Source organism: Haliotis rufescens, unplaced genomic scaffold (genome assembly GCF_023055435.1).
Source record: "Haliotis rufescens isolate VD_foot unplaced genomic scaffold, xgHalRufe1.0.p SCAF_5, whole genome shotgun sequence".
Classification (NCBI taxonomy): Eukaryota; Metazoa; Mollusca; class Gastropoda; order Lepetellida; family Haliotidae; genus Haliotis; species Haliotis rufescens.
In genome coordinates this window covers 46,368,878-46,387,715 of record NW_025964223.1, presented here as the reverse complement: position 1 = coordinate 46,387,715, position 18,838 = coordinate 46,368,878, and the positions used below count along the sequence as shown (strand labels likewise).

Sequence of the window (18,838 nt, the reverse complement as noted above, 5' to 3'; positions counted from 1 at the left end):
CATCTAAGTCTAAGCGTAGCGAGGAGAGCCTTGAAGGGTACCCCTGTCCTGGTAGGCATGCGACGTTAAAAACGTACCAGGCGAACACATTTTTGCACTGAATTGTGACCCGACATCACCTCTTTCAAACAACAGTGAAAACAGTGGACAAATTTGACCACCACCACAGCAGGCAAAGACTGTTCCATCAGCTGGAACAATTATATATAGCCTCCATATTTTGGGGGGTCCCAAGGGTATAGCAATGGTTGACTATCTTTAAAACTAAATTAGGAACATATTATGCTGCGCGTTTGAGGAAACTACGGGATGAAATTAAGAAGTGAAAAACTGAGAAAGGGTTTGCTCTTCCATCAGATCAATGCGCGAGTGCACAATAACGATTCGGTCATCACCGCGGCTGTAATCCACGAACATGGCTTTGAACTCCTCCAGCACCCACCTTCTTCTCCTGCTCCGACCTCTATCAGCTACTTCCAAACATGACTACAGCTCTTACCCCAACCCATTCCGAATCGAACAACGTCGTCATGGCAGCTGTAGAGACCCTTTTTGAGAGCCCAGAAGACTTCTATAAAACTCTGATAAAATCTCTCAAGCATCTTTAGCAAAAATCTATCAATGTGGAAGTGGATTATGTTAGGAAATAAATAATGTTAATGTATTTATATCTCAGGTCAAGTCTATCCATATGAGGCTCAGAACTTCAGAAATCAACCCTCGATGGAAACGTGACAGTTATTGTGACATTTGATCTGAGCCTCTGCATTCGGTACTTGATGGAAATGTGATAATTGTAGAATTTTGTCACTGGCTTACCGCGCATGTAGGTACTAGAGTAGTTTGAAAAGGTGATTTATTGTGGTATTTGTATGATGGCCTACCGTGCATCTTCTATACTAAATGGAGATGAAGCGGTTATTAACATAATGGTATTTGTTTCATGGCCTACCGTGCCTTTTCTGTACTGGATGGAGATGTGGCGGTTGTTGTGGTATTTATTTCATGGCCTACCGTGCATTTTCTGTAGTAGATGCAGATGTAGCGGTTATTGTGGTATTTGTTTCATCGTCTACCAAATATCTCATATACAAGATGGAGACGTGGCGGTTGTTGTGGTATTTGTTTCATGGCCTACCGTGCCTTTTATGTACTGGATGGAGATGTGGCGGTTGTTGTGGTATTTATTTCATGGCCTACCGTGCCTTTTCTGTACTAGATGCAGATGTGGCGGTTATTGTGGTATTTGTTTCATCGTCTACCAAATATCTCATGTACAAGATGGAGACGTGGCGGTTGTTGTGGTATTTGTTTCATGGCCTACCGTGCATTTTCTGTAGTAGATGCAGATGTAGCGGTTATTAACATAATGGTATTTGTTTCATGGCCTACCGTGCATTTTCTGTAGTAGATGCAGATGTAGCGGTTATTTTTGGTATTTATTTCATGGCCTACCGTGCATTTTCTGCAGTAGATGCAGATGTAGCGGTTGTTGTGGTATTTGTTTCATCGTCTACCAAATATCTCATGTACAAGATGGAGATATAGCGATTGTTGTGGTATTTATTTCATGGCCTACCGTGCATCTTCTGTACTGGATGGAGATGTGGTGGTTATTGTGGTATAGGGGCGGTCGGGTAGCCTAGTGGTTAAAGCGTTCGCTCGTCACGCCGAAGACCCGGGTTCGATTCCGAACATGGGTACAATGTGTGAAACCAATTTCTGGTGTCCCCGCCATGATATTGCTGGAATATTGCTAAAAGCGGCGTAAAACCATACTCACTCACTATTGTGGTATATGTTTCATTGCCTACCGTACATCCGTACAGTAGACTGAAATGTGGCATTTAGTGTAGTACATTTAGTGTGGCCTTCCGCTCTCGTACGTTAGGTACTTAGTTGAACGATGACGTTTATTATCAGTGGTATTTGGTCGAAGGCCTACTGTGCATCAACTACTGGATGGAACGGTGACGGTTTTTGTGTTTACTGTTCCGTGGCATTGCCATTTCAGCATTTCAATCAATGCAGTGGGAATAATGACGGGAAAATATAGCTATTTTTAACCTGCAACAATATTGATCCAGTTATGTCCGATCGCTGACTTCAATCCGTGCTCTGGGAATAGCAAGAAGCAAATGCATACATGATCAGCAAAACTACCCAATTATTTTAATTAATTGCCGCTTAAATTTTGTACCCAGTGTAATAAAGTATATGTGAGCCCTGTTCTAAAACTTTCTGAGGAAAATACAATTGTTCATTGATTAAATCTATGTTCTCCTCATCATGTCTAATTATAATGTCCGGACCGTCTCCGTGGTCTTGTGGTAGATCAGGGGTTCCATCCCCGGCCACGTCATACCAAAAGTCGTTAAAATATGGTACTTGTTGTTACCCTGCCTGGCACTCGGTATAAGGGAACTGGTCGACTCGGAGTCAGTAAACTGTGTCTGAGTGGGGTATTCATGTTAAACTGCGGCATGATATCTCATGTCAGGTGGCTAGCACTATAAAATCGACATTAATCCGGACTAGTACAAGCCGCCACACGCACACACGAACACACGAACGCACGCACACACGCACGCACACATGCACTTCGCTGTATAAGTGCAGTAAGCATGTATGCGACGTTAAGACCACATCTTGTTATTTCCGAAAAGAAAATTCCAAAAATCATTTTAATTTGTTTATTGCCCTTAATATAACAACGTTCATGCAATGGGCGAGGTTATGAAATCGTGAACTTCAACAAAAAATTGGAACTGTCGGAATTAATATTATTACATTTTTGGTCTCATTAGTAATGATATGGCGATATTTTAATGTGTTCGTTCTTTAAGCTTTGGCAAACCTAGTGTTTAAATAACGTTGTCAATAATTTGATTTCAGTATAATCTGATTAGTAATTTGAAGAGAATCACTCATAGAGTGACTGCCGTCGTTTCCCGAAGGCAAGATAGGTGTTCATGCTATCAACCGCTTGTTTCCCACCTCACATTTAGTCAAATGATCGGTGAGACGTTGTTGACGTTGTTGACGTTGTTGAACAAATAAGACGTTGCCTGTCCTCCAGCGCCATACATGTTTTAAATGGCCACATAAATCCGCCAAGAATAGGACTTATCAGCATCGTGTGTTGAAATATTGCAATTGTAAAGAAAGAACATATTTATCTGTGTTCAATTTGTCACTTTCTGTTTACTGAAACTAATCCCCGTAGACTAATCTCAAGCAGCGTATCAGCAGAATGTTCATTACATGACATATTGTGACTGTAGTTTTAACTGTTGGATTTACTCAGGCAGTAACGAGTTTCATTCATGGACTATCGCATGCCACAGCAGGATGGTTTTTGGTTTGTAAGTCTATTGAAAGTATATCCTCCTCCTCCTCCTCCTCCTCATCATCATCATCATCATCATCATCATCATCATCGTTTCTGGTTCTCTTGTACAATCACTGCTAGCCAGTAACTCGCCACACCCGAATGAAATCCGGTTTAGAACTGAACCAAAGGAACTTATGCCCATCGTGATAGGCGACCTGATGGTATCGGGTGATGGTCAGACTCGGTGACCTGGTTGATTCAATGTCAACGTACCCCGACGGCGTGAGACGCTGCTCATAACATCCTTCACTGGACTGTCTGATCCAGATTCCATTATCAGACGGCCTTTCTTCCAGCATGTGTGGAGACAGACCGTTGTGTTTACAAGCTCACTAGACGTTGTCTACTGCTTCCACATTTATTATTTTGCTGGTTTGTCATATTGGATAGCGTCTTTATCTAACATCAGACAATGGGACGATGAGAATGTTATGGAGAATATGGATTCTTTCCGCTATCACGGAGTCACAAACATATATTTATCCATGAAGCAGTAACTATGTCATTAACGACGATTAACATACAAATACTTAAATTTCCCAAGATGTGTGGTTGGAGAGTAATTTTAAAAAGCATCCTAAAATGGTCGCATCAGAGATGCCAGACATGATACAGGAGGGCACCAAAGGTATAACGCTCGGGGAAGGAGCTTGTGAAATCATAAAATATCATTCCTAATAAGCCGAGTGAAGCCCTGTGTATGATAAACTTTAGGACAATATGTCGATTTGACCCGAGTGGAACAATAGATGTCTGCTGTCAGTTTAATTGTCAGTGTCGTGTCATTCATACAGGTCATTCTCCATGGTCACAAGGCTGCTTTTGTCGGTGTCTGCGGATGCCTTCACTGTAGTCATTCTCAACCCGCCATCCTCCTGAATCCCATGGACAAACTTCCGGCAGTCGACCGTAGCATACTCGTTAGAAGTGTCCACTTCCTCAGCCAAGTGGTGGTTATCCTGATTGCTGGTGTCTATGCCGCTATCTCTGAACTGACACACCGCCGTCTCGCCCGTCAGCTGCCTCACGCGAAACCTATTGCTGCTGAAAAAAAAATTAAGTAATTACAAATATTTTGTAATATATTCACAATATTAGGATAATTGTGTATTTTGTTCGAGATACAAGTAACGTGTTCGATATCGTAAGACATAGCTATAAGTAGTTGACCTCCTGTGGATGCTGACGAGAGTACGTGTTATATTTACTGCCGATCAGTTACGGAACATATTCTTGCATGAACATGTAGATAGAAATATGATGCATACACACACCTGCAGCAATATGCGATACAAGCACCTGCAACAAAACACGCGACAGCAACACCCATGAGGCAGCTGGCCAACACTGTCACTGACACTGAAGAAAAAACATCATTGCCGTTCCCTTTAATTGAACAATTATTGAATGACCACGTACACTAAACACTGATCCTCAAGATCCTACAAGAGGCATATCATTGTATCCATATACCATTACATGTAGCTTTGAATCACAGTGGTATCCGTGATTATTTCATATTATGTGTTTACAAAAGCTCTTTATGGTTTTGTACAATATATTCAATTGAAAAAGAAATGTAGATACATTGAAAGTAAAGCGCAGGCGACCAGTGCGTAGTGAGGAAGTCAGTTTGACCAGCAAGTGAATACCTTGTGTGAGTGTCTCTGAAGGTCGACGTGGAAACGTTTCGCAGTTGAGGGATAAAGTTGTTTTGTCTGTAGAACATAGTAAGTGAGTGAAATGGTTTTAATGCGGCTTATATGACCATATGTATATAGAGACACTGATGCAGAGATCCATCACTACACAATGATCATAGAGAGACACTGATGCAGAGATCCATCACTACACAATGATTGTTGAAAGACACTTTAACAGAGATTTGTAATTACACAATGATTATAGAGAGACACTATTCAAAGATCCGCCACTATGCAATGATTATAGAGAGACACTATTACAGAGATCCATCACTACACATTGATCATAGAGAGACACTACTACAGAGATCCGTGACTACACAATGATCATAGAGAGACACTAGTACAGAGATCCGTGACTACACAATGATCATAGAGAGACACTAGTACAGAGATCCGTGACTACACAATGATTATAGAGAGACACTATTACAGAGATCCGTGACTACACAATGATCATAGAGAGACACTAGTACAGAGATCCGTGACACTATTACAGAGATCCGTGACTACACAATGATCATAGAGAGACACTATTACAGAGATCCGTGACTACACAATGATCATAGAGAGACACTAGTACAGAGATCCGTGACTACACAATGATCATAGAGAGACACTAGTACAGAGATCCGTGACTACACAATGATCATAGAGAGACACTAGTAAAGAGATCCGTGACTACACAATGATCATAGAGAGACACTAGTACAGAGATCCGTGACTACACAATGATCATAGAGAGACACTAGTACAGAGATCCGTGACTACACAATGATCATAGAGAGACACTAGTAAAGAGATCCGTGACCACACAATGATCATAGAGAGACAATATTACAGAGATCCGTGACTACACAATGATTATTGAAAGACACTTTAATAGAGATCTGTAACTACACACTGATTATAGAGACACTATTTCAGAGACCCGTCACTACACAGAGACACTATAACCGAGATCAGTCACGACATAATGATACCAGTGCGATAATATTATAGAGATCCGTCACAACACAATGACCGTAGACAGACACTATAACAGTGATTGAGTGAGTGAGTTTGGTTTAACGCCGCTTTTAACAGTAGTCCAGTTATATCACGGCGTGTCAGTTTAATGTGGGAGGAAATCCCGAAGTGATGCAGGTCTCAGACGTTTACCACTTCGGTGAAACCCACGAGCACGGGTATGGTGCTGACAAACCTAGAAACATAATCGGGGCGAACCGGGATTCGAACCCAAAATCATAGGTTTCTGGCGTGTCCAAGGGACGCAACTCTGCACAGCGAATCGCGGCGCCTTAGACGACGGGGCCACCCGTGCCCCCGACACTATAACAGAGATCCGTTGCTTCATAATGATTATGGAGAGGTGAGCTGAAATTGGGTTTAACGTCGCGTCCAAGATTATTGCACTTATATAGCGACGTGCATGCACGTGTATGTGTGTGTGTGGCTGCTTGTACTAGTCCGGACTGATGCCGATTTATAGTGCTAGCTCACTGAGATACCATGACGCAGTTTAACATGAATACCCCACTCAGACACAGTATACTGACTCCGAGCCGACCAGTCCTTGTTTTAGCACCTTAATGCCGAGCGCCAGACAGGGTAACAACAAGTACAATCTTTTAACGTCTTTTTGTATGACGCGGCCCGGGATCGAACCCTGGACCTTCCGCTCTCCGGGCGGACGCTCTACCACAAGACCACGGAGGCGGTCTCGATTATGGAGAGAGACAATGTTAAGAATATACAAATATACAAGGATGACAGAATAACAGCTTCAAATACACTGACCTGATGACCGTACGGAGAAACAATACGTGGATGAGTCATCGTCAGCGTTACGTGATGCATTTCTTTTCCTCACGACAAAGTTCCAGGGGCTTTCTTCATCAATTGGCTTTATAATGTTTTCAAATGACACATTACTCGCATTTACTGTCACATCAGGGGTAAGTATGTATATATCAAACAGTTGGTGCATAGCAGGGTAGTGTCGCCTGGCAACAAGTAAATCCCGGGTGTATCTGTTCACCGTTAGCTGACATACACACATAGACAGGTGCGGTTGCAGGTCTTGCGGATGGAGGCGGATGCTGCCCATGGTGAAGCTGAACTCATCTTGAGGACGCCGACAGATGTTAATCACTGTTTGACAAGAGAATGTGTTACAGTTATAATTATACAATGATGGATTCACACAGTGTTGGATTTTATACTCGATGGCTTGTTAAATGCGTAACGTTAAGGCAAGGGACTTTACAGAACTCCATCATTAAATACAGATCATACAGAACACCGATTTTAGAAAGATGAATCACATTACCATAGCGTATGACAATATTACAGACAACCATGAAGACAGAGAGTGACGATATACTACAGAGATTTATCACTACACAATGAGGGGCGGTCGGGTAGCCCAGTGGTTAAAGCGTTCGCTCGTCACGCCGAAGACCCGGGTTCGATTCCCGACATGGGTACAATGTGTGAAGCCCATTTCTGGTGTCCCCCGCCGTGATATTGCTGGAATATTGCTAAAAGCGGCGTAAAACCATACTCACTCACTCACTCACTCACTACACAATGAACACAGAGAGTGACAATATATTACAGACATCCATCACCACACAGTGAACACAGAGAGTGTCACTATTACAAAGATCCACTACAACACAACGAACGCAAAGAGTGACAATATATTACATATATCTATCACTACACTATGAACACAAAGAGTGACAATATTACAGAGATCTATCACTACCCCATCCCGGTATATGTCACGTCCATTTCACTTTACATATGTGTAATATATAATTTGTAACAAAAATTAAAGAGGAAAACTATGATTATGGCGACCAACCATTCGGTAAAATATTTTTGTAGTAAGCGCTCCAAGAGTTAAACAGGTTATCCGCCCCACAAAACATTATTTCTAAGTACAGCCAGCAGCAGGCAGTAAATCAGGGCGGGGAGGGGGTGGGGGTTTCGGGTCCTTAGCATTATATTAATTCCATCGGAATCACATGTTTCACAGAACCCCTGATGAGTCTTGTAAAACCTCTGCACACCTAAAACTATAAAAAACACATACAACATATACATCATGTATACTTACATTGGAATCCTTGATCGGGGCAGTTTCCACGAGCAGGTCGAATACACACTAGATATAGAAGAGACCAGATAAACAGTTTATATATCGATGTTTTGGAGTTTCAACAACAACAACAATAACAACAACAACAATAATAATAATAATAACAACAACAACAACAACTTTCTGTCCCTTTTGACACTAATGTGATTGACAATATTCAGGAAATACATGGCAAATATGCAGACCTCGTTTTCGAAATGTCACGCTTGCATCCCAAGTACCAAGTTGTTCGACTTCCCATTGTTCTCGGTGCCTAAGGTTTGGAACCTCCCAATGTGTTGACTGACATTGGGAGAGTACCAGGGTTTGCTACCAGGAATACAGCCCTTCTGACAATCTGGGTAATGCAGAAGGCTGCAGTGTTGGGGAGTCGTCACATTCTCCGAAAGGTTCTGGGTGGGTTTGTCTTGGCAGCGCTTCCTGGGAGAAGTCCCATTCGCTGTCTGGGATGCGTGTAGAGGGGGCAAGGGCCCTGAACTGATGATGAACCTAACCAACCTGATTGTAATAATAATAATAGTAATAATGATGATGATGATGATGATACTACTACCACTATGCTTGAAAAGCTCCATACGCGATGTATGTTTAAGACTTCACCCTTCATTCCTTCAAACACAAACGAACATGACCTTCCAATAAATGGTGCCTGCACACACTGCATATGAGTTATATGAACATGATACAGTAGTGGTGAACAGCGGTTAGACTTCATCTCAAGATGTCTATGTACAATATTTTCTACTTACGTTGGATTATGATCATAAAGTAGCCAGCCACCATTGCATACGACGTGTCCATGCTCAGTGCTGAGAGGTTAACCGGTGTAATATCTCCACATCTGTCTCCGTAACACGTGGTCACCATGCGGAAGTCTCACCACACAGTTTAACTTGCGTACCATACGCATCATATCCAGAAGAATATGTCCACTGTTCACATTCCAAATAAGGATTATCAGTTGAACACACCACTGTAATGATGGGAACAGATTCTAAAGGTTATTATGGGGTTCGGAAGGTGATATCATCAGTTTGATATTTCAAGCGCCAGAGTGTGTAATCACTGCGCCTATTGTTCAAATTAGGATGATATAGAAATACTACAAGAGATCGACACCAGGCAACGAGATAGTCAATTCACCGGTCAACCTCTAGTCAGGCAACAGATCATGTCGTACTCTACTACTCTGAATCATGTACCACTTTCATATGATACTTACATACCATGAATAGCACATGACACTTACATACCAGCAATAGCACATGACATTTACATGCCAGAAATAGTACATGACACTTACATACCAGCAATAGCACATGACACTTACATACCAGCAATAGCACATGACACTTACATACCAGCAATAGCACATGACACTTACATACCACCAATAGCAAATGACATTTATATACCATCAATAGCACATGACATTAACATACCAGCAATAGCACGTGGCACTTACATGTACATACCAGCAATACCACATGACACTTACATACCAGCAATAGCACATGACATTTACATGCCAGCAATAGCATATGGCACTTACGTATCATCGATAACACTTGACACTTACATACCAGCAATAGCACATGACACTTACATACCAGCAATAGCACATGACACTTACATACCACCAATAGCAAATGACATTTATATACCATCAGTAGCACATGACATTAACATACCACGATAGCACGTGGCACTTACATGTACATACCAGCAATACCACATGACACTTACATACCAGCAATACCACATGACACTTTCATACCAGCAACAGCATATGGCACTTACGTATCATCGATAACACTTGACACTTACATACCAGCAATAGCATTTGACCCTTACATACCAGCAAAAGCACATGACACGTCCACACCAACACAGCACCCGCACGTCCATACTAGCAATAGCACATGTCACGTTCACACCAACACCAGTACATGTCACGTTCACACCAACACAGCACCCGCACGTCCACACCAACATCAGCACATGTCACATCCATACCAACACAGCACATGTCACGTCCACACCAACATCAACACATGTCACATCCATACCAACACAGCATCTGCACGTCCACACCAACACCAGTACATTTCACGTTCACACCAACACAGCATCGGCACGTCCACACCAACACCAGTACATGTCACGTTCACACCAACACAGCACCTGCACATCCACACCAACATCAGCACATGTCACATCCAGACCAACACAGCACATGTCACGTCCACACCAACACAGCACCCGCACCTCCATACCAACACCAGCACATGTCACGTCCAGACCAACACAGCACATGTCACGTCCACACCAACACAGCACCCGCACCTCCATACCAACACCAGCACATGTCACGTCCATACCAATCCCAGCACATGTCACGTCCATACCAACACCAGCACATGTCACGTCCAGACCAACACCAGCACCCGCACCTCCATACCAACACCAGCGCATGTCACGTCCAGACCAACACCAGCACATGTCACGTCCATACCAACACCAGCGCATGTCACGTCCATACCAACACCAGCACATGTCACGTCCTTACTAACACCAGCGCATGTCACGTCCATACCAACACCAGCACATGTCACGTCCATACCAACACCAGCGCATGTGACGTCCACACCAACACCAGCACATGTCACGTCCATACCAACACCAGCACATGTCACGTCCATACCAACACAGCACATGTCACGTCCATACCATCACACGTAACAACAAACACTGACACATTACAAACAAATACCAGCAAATTGCATTGCTGTTTTTGATGTGATACAATCACTAATATAATTCCTTTCCAAATGTCCTATAGCTACAAGTATGTTCCGTTCATCTGTTCACTAACACCGGGATGTGATATTAAAGAGACCAACACTGTTTTTTATGTGGCGTCATAACAAAAAGTCATGTTGACAGTAAGAGCTGATCCAGCACTGACTGGTCCCTGATTAAGGCTCGTTCCACTGTCATCTTCTCATAATAACCCGTGGAGACAGCCAGATGATTGTCAGTGATACTAATCACCGTCAATTGCTCATAACGCACTTGATGTATAGAGCACGGGCAGTTTCAGAATGTAACACATAGCGAAATGGACATAGCTATTCTCTATATATCTGTCATGCATTGTAAGTATTGCCTTTGTTCATTTCAAAATGCATGTTACAGGTAACTGGGAACCAGTTTCATGGTATATAGCAATATATGAACATATATGACTGTGCTTCTATAGGGATGTGGCCCGCGCTAGGTGCGGGTTCGGGATCTTATCTGAGTCAAATGTGGAATTGCGCTCATCCGGTTGACAAATCACTCGGGCATGCTGCCTTCAAGAGTGTACTCTACACGGGATACCATCTCTATATGCCTGACGTCCGTACATTCCAAAGGATGCTATTTTCGAGAATTCACAATTGGATTGTGGCCAATATTCAGAAATCTTGTTCGATTTCTTGAGCCACGTATGGCCCTGTGCTCGTAGGCTCCATAATCGACGTGTACATGATCCACTGATATAGTGTTCGAATCCTAACCCTATACCAGTAGTAGTAGAGACCCGTGAAGATTCCGGGGTAGAATAGGTCTTCAGCAACCCATGCTTGCCGTAAAAGGCGACTATGCTTGTCGTAAAAGGCGACTAACGGGATCGGGTGGTCAGGCTCGCGGAATTGGTTGATGCATGTCATCGATCCCAATGCGTGGATCGATGCTCATGATATTTATCACTGGATTGTCTGGTCCAGACTCGATTATTTACAGACCGCCGTCATATAGCTGGAATATTGCCGAGTGCGGCGTTAAACAATAAACCAACCAACTATACCAGTAGTATTGTTCAATAGACATTATTTCAAGTTGCGTTATGGGTTTGAATCAAGTGCCTCGTCCTCATAATGTCTTACGGCTTGTCAGCTCCAAACGTGCTCATGGGTTTCGCCAAAGTGATAAACGTTTGAGAGTTGCATTACTTCGGGCTTTTCTCCCATATTAGGCTGGCACGACGTGATATAACGGAACGAGTATTAAAAACTGCTAAATTCAACTCACTTAATCGCCAGTTGTATAAAGTATTCTACAATGTTTCAATATTTGTATTTCAGTGGCAATCTCGCATACCTGTCCACAAGAACACGAAGATAACTTAAGTAATTATAAACGACTTTTGTATTTTGTATATCTGGTCAACTCATATAAAGATGAGCGAACATGCGGTGTCTGTCAAATGATGAAATAATTAATTTGTCAGTCTCAGAATGCTAAACATGTTAATGGCAACCGCGACGACAGAAAGATATAATAGTTCCTAATGAGCGATGTTATGTTAATATGTGCATATTAACGTAGTGCTGTCCTGAGATTCATTACGCAAGTGTTGTTGCTCTTAACGCATGCTGTATTATTGTTCCCCTTCTTTCCACGTCAAGAAACCTAGAAGTCTTGTAGCAATGCGTTTGTCCACATGACAACATCTGTTGAAAATACCTACGATATGCTGCATGCATTAATCACTTCCAAACGTTATCACTTGATAACGTGTCTCTGTAATTTTGAAACAAACTGTTGAATGACATCCACCCACCTGCATATACACCGTACCTGCTCCTTGATAGCCCCCCACACACTTGTCGACACTCCTGCCAGTGGTACCTAACGTTTAAAAAAAAACAAAAAAAACCATTTCTCTATTTTTGGCACTCGCTCATTGATGCTGGCTAAAGCTACCAGAAGATTATTTACTTAATCAATAATTGATTTGTGTTTAATAATAATGCTTTAAGTACCAGTTTAAACAGTCATACCGTTAGTTAGGAACCTAGACGTCAAACAGACATTAATGCATGTTAGCGTTGATCTAATCGATTTCGCATTGGTAGCGATGCAGTCTTGATTAACGTGGTTCACTGTTTGATCTTTTGTTGCAGTTTTTGACATCTGCCAAACTCACACAGAGGTAGCGAATGTTTCAACATCCGGGTACCTCCGTCTTCGTGTCGGGTCATCACTGCTGGACTGCAACTGTACACTGTCCACGCCACGCCCTGACCACCTCCACGTGGGACTATACACAAATGGCTACTTCCCCCACAGCTTCAACCTGTTCGCGGGGCCGGTCAACAAGATAGCCGTCAACGCGGGTATAGTGGGGAAGGGGGTGGGGAGTGGGGCGGTCAGCAGCACCCAGCCCTGGCAACTGAACCTCAGCAGGAACTGGCATATCAAGCAGGGCAGTCAGACCAGCCAGAATGAGAGTCTTTGTCTGGGATATAGCGTCAGTGGTAAGTATATCTCTGTAGATACACGTTTAAAATGAGTGAGTGAGTAAGTGAGTTGGGTTTAACGCCGCTTTGAACAATATTCCAGTTATATCACGGCGTGTCAGCTTAATGTGGGAGGAAAGCCCGAAGTGATGCAGGCCTCAGGCCTTTCCCACTTCGGTGAAACCCACGAGCACGGGTATAGTGCTGACAAACCTAGAAACATAATCGGGGCGAACCGGGATTCGAACCCACAATCATAGGTTTCTGGCGTGTCCAAGGGACGCAACTCTGCACAGCGAATCGCGGCGTTTTAGACGACTTGGCCACCCGTGCCCCCCGTTTTAAATGAACGTTGCTGTGGATATACTTACCAACAAAAGAAACGCGAAATTGTAATGTATGTTAATTAACGAAGAACTACCAATCTTCAATAGATACTGTTATATTGTGTGAGCCGACGCTCATGAACGCATCACATATGACGTCATAGATCCATGACTCGAGATGCACTATTTGTCTTGTGTCGTTAAGTCGTACACATTGGAAACATCTCTTCTTCACATACATACTTCTGTATATGTTTCTATGGTTCGCGTTTCTTTTGTCGGTGAGCATATGTAGTACCGAAAAAATACATTTCCATAATCATAAGCGCTATTTGTTTGTATGATTATAATAATGTCATAAGTATGTGTTTCTGAATCTCTATCACATGTTGATGATACGAGGTGTTCCGAAACCGTTAGAATGAACCTGTCCCGCCGTTTAAAACGAGAGTCACACTCAGAAGACAAACGTTTAAAACGAATGTGGTTCTCTGTAGATACACCCTCAAACTAACGCCATGATCAGTAGAATCACGAACGCTGTTAATTGAAGATATGGACGAAGATCTGTATACACACTAGATGGATTATAATTTACAAATTGAAGGGTTTTTTACTTTATGCACTGCTAACTTGCGTCGGGGTCATCGTAATGTCTGACAACGACGCTACAGAGGACAGTCAGTCAGGGTTAAATGTGGAAATATTAAGATAAAGACGCAACATTCATAATGAGATATAGATGGAGAGAGTGCATGATTAAGAAAGGATTCACCCGTTTACTGTGAGCATTCATTCCATAACTCTTTTCAGTTACTGATCATGGAACACTTTAATTTCCAGGCGTGGACGTATCAGTCAAGTGCAACGCTTCATTTTACAAACATGGAAGAACTGCTTCGCCTTTCTTGAAGAAAGGTATATTATCAGGGCTTTAATACGGTTGACGCCGTATTTTGATATTCAAAGTTTTGTCCTTTAATCGCCAGGATCTGCTGATTTGGGGTCCGAATTTCAGATTCGCTCCGATTATGATCCTTGGTCCGTCAGCGTCATATACATGTATGTCAGCATGTCAGCGTATATGACCTTCGTAAATTTGGATTCAAAATGTTTCTCTCCACACATCGATAATGCTTTTGAGGAGCTTTTTACCTTTACACAAGCGTTATGATAATACTGTGAAAGTAAGGGGGCGAGTAAGTTGGGTTTAATGACGCTTTGAACAGTAGTTCAGTTGATCTTTAAATGATGTTGATGTTGATGATATGCAGGTCTGTTATATTTACCACTTTGGCGATGTAGGTATTTTGCTGATGACTCATAATCAGTGAAAATATGGGATATGAATACCGATTATAGGGTTTTTGCACGTCTCAAGGACGGAACTCGTCTTAGACGATATTGACACCCGTGACGGTCCTAAATAAATGAAATTCGTGTTTCAAATATGGAAACCTTTAGTCTAGTGTGTTTTGTTGCCCGTGTATGTGTTTCTACTGCCGGTAAGGCATGGCAGTCTATGCGTTGTCTGTTGTCAGTGACGCTGGGGTTGGCCATCTTGGTGCCTGTTCTCCTGGTTCTCCTGCTTACTGTCATCATAATCGCTTACGGAGTCTACAGGTTAGTGTCTCATACTTCTGTTACATGACGATTATACGTATATGCCCCGCACCTATCTATCATATTCATCATCGAACGCGTGTGCATAACACATATATCTCTGCGTGGCACACATCATAACCCATCCGTGGATGCACATGTACATTAATGGCACATATTATACCATAACGTGATGTCCCTACACATATTGTTAACACATCCTATCTTTTTACATAAGTGAACGTGCACATTGTTAACATATCATATTTCATTGTGTGGATGCACGTGTACGTTGATAACGCATCATATGCCATAACGCGAATGCACGTGAACATTGTTAATACATCATATACCATTGCGTGAATGCACGTGTACATTGTTAACATAGCATATCCCAATGAGTGGATTCACGTGGATATTGTTAACACATTATTTACCATTGCGTGCATGCGCGTGTACATTGTTAACACATCATATCCCATTGAGTGGATTCACGTGGATATTGTTAAGATATCATTTCCTACAGACTTGCTATGCACGTGTACACTGTTAACACATATAGAATTACGTAGATGAACGTGCATATGTTAACATATCATATCCCATTGAGTTGATTCACGTGGATATTGTTAACACATTACTTACCATTGCATGCATGCCGGTGTGCATTTATAACACATCATATCCCATTAAGTGGATTCACGTGAATATAGTTAACACATTATATACCATTGCGTGAATGCACGTGTACATTGTTAACACACCATATCCCATTGAGTGTATTCACTTGGATATTGTTAACACATTTTTTACCATTGCGTGAATGCACGTGTACATTGTTAACACACCTTATCCCATTGAGTGGACTCAGGTGGATATTGTTAACACATTATTTACCATTGCGCAAATGCACGTGTACATTGTAAACACACCCATTGAGTGGAAGCACGTGTACCTTGTTGAGATATCCTATCCAACTGACTTGCTATACACGTGTACACTGCTAACACATATAGCATTGAGTGGATGAACGTGCACATTGTTAACATATCATATCCCATTGAGTGAAATCACATGTACATTGTTAACATAATTATATATTATTTCATTGCGTGGGTTAATGTGCACAATGTTAAGATATCATGTCCCATTGTGTGGATTCACGTGTACAGTCTTACCAAATCTTGTCATCTGTATGCACGTATCTAGATCAGAAAACATATCCTATTCCATGGATGCGTGTATATTTGGCTAACAACGTATCGTATTACATGAACGATTTGCAACGTGATAACGCAGCATATCATTTTGCACGCAAATCGCACGTGGACTGATTGTGCCCGAGTTGCAGGAGTGAATGTCAGGAATATAGATAAACATTTATTATGTATACATTATCTCTCTCACAGTAGAAGCAAATCCCGAGCGGAATATGAACTCAAGAGCATTCCCTTCGAAACACAAACAACATCATCAAAAAATACTCCATCTTTGACAAGAACCTTCAAAACTAACCCGGATGTGTGTGCGGGTCACGTGACAGACTCTGACTCGAGGGACGGGGAATGGGAGTTCCCCATGCCCCCACCAGAGGCGTACACAGAAGCGGAACAATGGTCACCAGAGAACGACAGAAATGTACCAACATAACCATCTGTCAGAGACGAAGGACATATTATAATCAGTGATGTGGTGACGTGTATATATTACATTAAGTCGTTAACTTCAGTGTATAACTTGTGCACGCCGATCGTTACTTGTCATTTGAAAAGAAAGTATCTTGACAGTCTGAAAATTCCCACATTCCCGACTGTACAATTTGGTATAGACAGTGATAAGTGGATACTGAACTTTGATTTGAAACAGATTTACTCGTAAGTTTCCAAAACATTATCATTTATTCAACAGTTTTTTTATTTAACTCTGACTCTGCGATGTGAAATGAGAAAAGAAAATATGAATAGCAAATGGCCTTTGTCTCTATTAAAATGTGATTCTTGCTTCTTGAAATACAATTAGGAATCCAAAGTAAATTCACTGCTATGGTAAATGAACGACATTCTTGAAATATGGTAAGCATGGTAACTGAACACGCAGTTAACACCTTGCGTGATCACGTGGCTGGAATTAATAGAATTCACACTGGACATTGAACTTTCCTTTTTAAGACCGTCCAAAAACCTCAGCAAAAATGCATTCTTTCCAAACATTGGTCTATATTAAAGGATTAGGGTTTTTTTCCCAGCAGCATTGGTATTTTATATGTGAGTGAGTGAGCATGGTTTTACGGCGCTTTTAGCAATATTTCAGCAATATCACGGCGGGTATTTTATAGGAAGTGTAACAGACAAAGAAGTGGTCACTGAAAGACTTAATTGTGTTTTTATACAGGACTGGCATTCCTCATTGTCAAATGTTTTCTTCCTTTTAGCCATTTCTCAATGTTGAATTATATCTGGAAGAAATTACCATTACAAAATTTAGAATATCATTGTCAAAGTAGCGTTGCATTTCCCTTGAATCTCCTCATAGGAACGAGGTGGTACTATAATATTCCAAGACATGAAATGATTTGCCAGTTCCTCATTGGTATGATGAGGAGTCATTATGTATCGATTTGTTACGTTAACAAAGGAAAGTGTTATTCATCCAACACTGTTTTATTTTAATTCATTAACGTCTTCATCATGAAAAAGTAATACAAATGTTTGCCAAATACATTTGTCATGTCATTAATAGTGAGTGAGTGAGTGAGTTGGGTTTGACGCCGCTTTTAACAGTATTCCAGTTATATCGCGGCGTGACAGCTTAATGTGGGAGGAAAGCCCGAAGTGATGCAGGTCTCAGACGTTTACCACTTCGGTGAAACCCACGAGAACGGGTATGGTGCCGACAAACCTAGAAACATAATCGGGGCGAACCGGGATTCGAACCCACAATCATAGGTTTCTGGCGTGCCCAAGGGACGCAACTCTGCACAGCGAATCGCGGCGCCTTAGACGACTGGGCCACCCGTGCCCCCTCATGTCATTAATAAACAAAATACAAACTATAACAAAACTATTTTCTTTGGACAGTATTTCTTATTTTTTTTCTGTAGTGAACGTTGTTGTTGTTCACTGGTTGCCCAATCATATGTGTATTTGGGCCCATGGCCTACATTCTTACGAAATAAACATTGCACAAAAGCGGTGCTTGAACGTCAAATTTGCTGGGACTGCGAATGCTAGAGCCCGGCCATCCTTTATTGACAGGGGAACATAAACAATCTATTATCCCATATTTTACTAATGCACAAAAAGCAGTCCAAAACAAACCAATCAATCGTATACAGTCTGACTCAATTCAACCGCATT

General features: G+C 41.9%; 2 protein-coding genes across 3 annotated transcripts; one reads left to right on the top strand and one right to left on the bottom strand.

Moving 5' to 3' along the window:
• Nucleotides 1–2,684: 2,684 nt before the first annotated feature.
• LOC124137152 lies at nt 2,685–9,222 on the bottom strand. 2 transcript variants are annotated; one of them, XM_046503344.2, is made up of 6 exons: nt 9,016–9,222; nt 8,225–8,272; nt 6,898–7,251; nt 5,047–5,112; nt 4,669–4,753; nt 2,685–4,435 (listed from the first exon to the last, which is right to left on the bottom strand). In XM_046503344.2, the coding sequence occupies exons 1-6, from the start codon at nt 9,131–9,133 to the stop codon at nt 4,177–4,179; spliced, it is 930 nt and encodes a 309-aa protein (XP_046359300.2). In that variant the 5' UTR covers nt 9,134–9,222; the 3' UTR covers nt 2,685–4,176. The 2 variants fall into 2 exon arrangements, with proteins under 2 accessions (XP_046359300.2, XP_046359299.2); XM_046503343.2 differs by having other exon boundaries at nt 2,685–4,438; nt 9,016–9,221.
• Nucleotides 9,223–11,291: 2,069 nt separating this feature from the next.
• On the top strand, nt 11,292–18,193 carry LOC124137153. Its single transcript, XM_046503345.2, has 6 exons — nt 11,292–11,424; nt 12,397–12,441; nt 13,219–13,572; nt 14,724–14,798; nt 15,422–15,503; nt 16,892–18,193. Exons 1-6 carry the CDS (start codon nt 11,388–11,390, stop codon nt 17,130–17,132), a joined length of 834 nt encoding a protein of 277 aa, XP_046359301.2. The 5' UTR covers nt 11,292–11,387; the 3' UTR covers nt 17,133–18,193.
• Nucleotides 18,194–18,838: the final 645 nt, after the last annotated feature.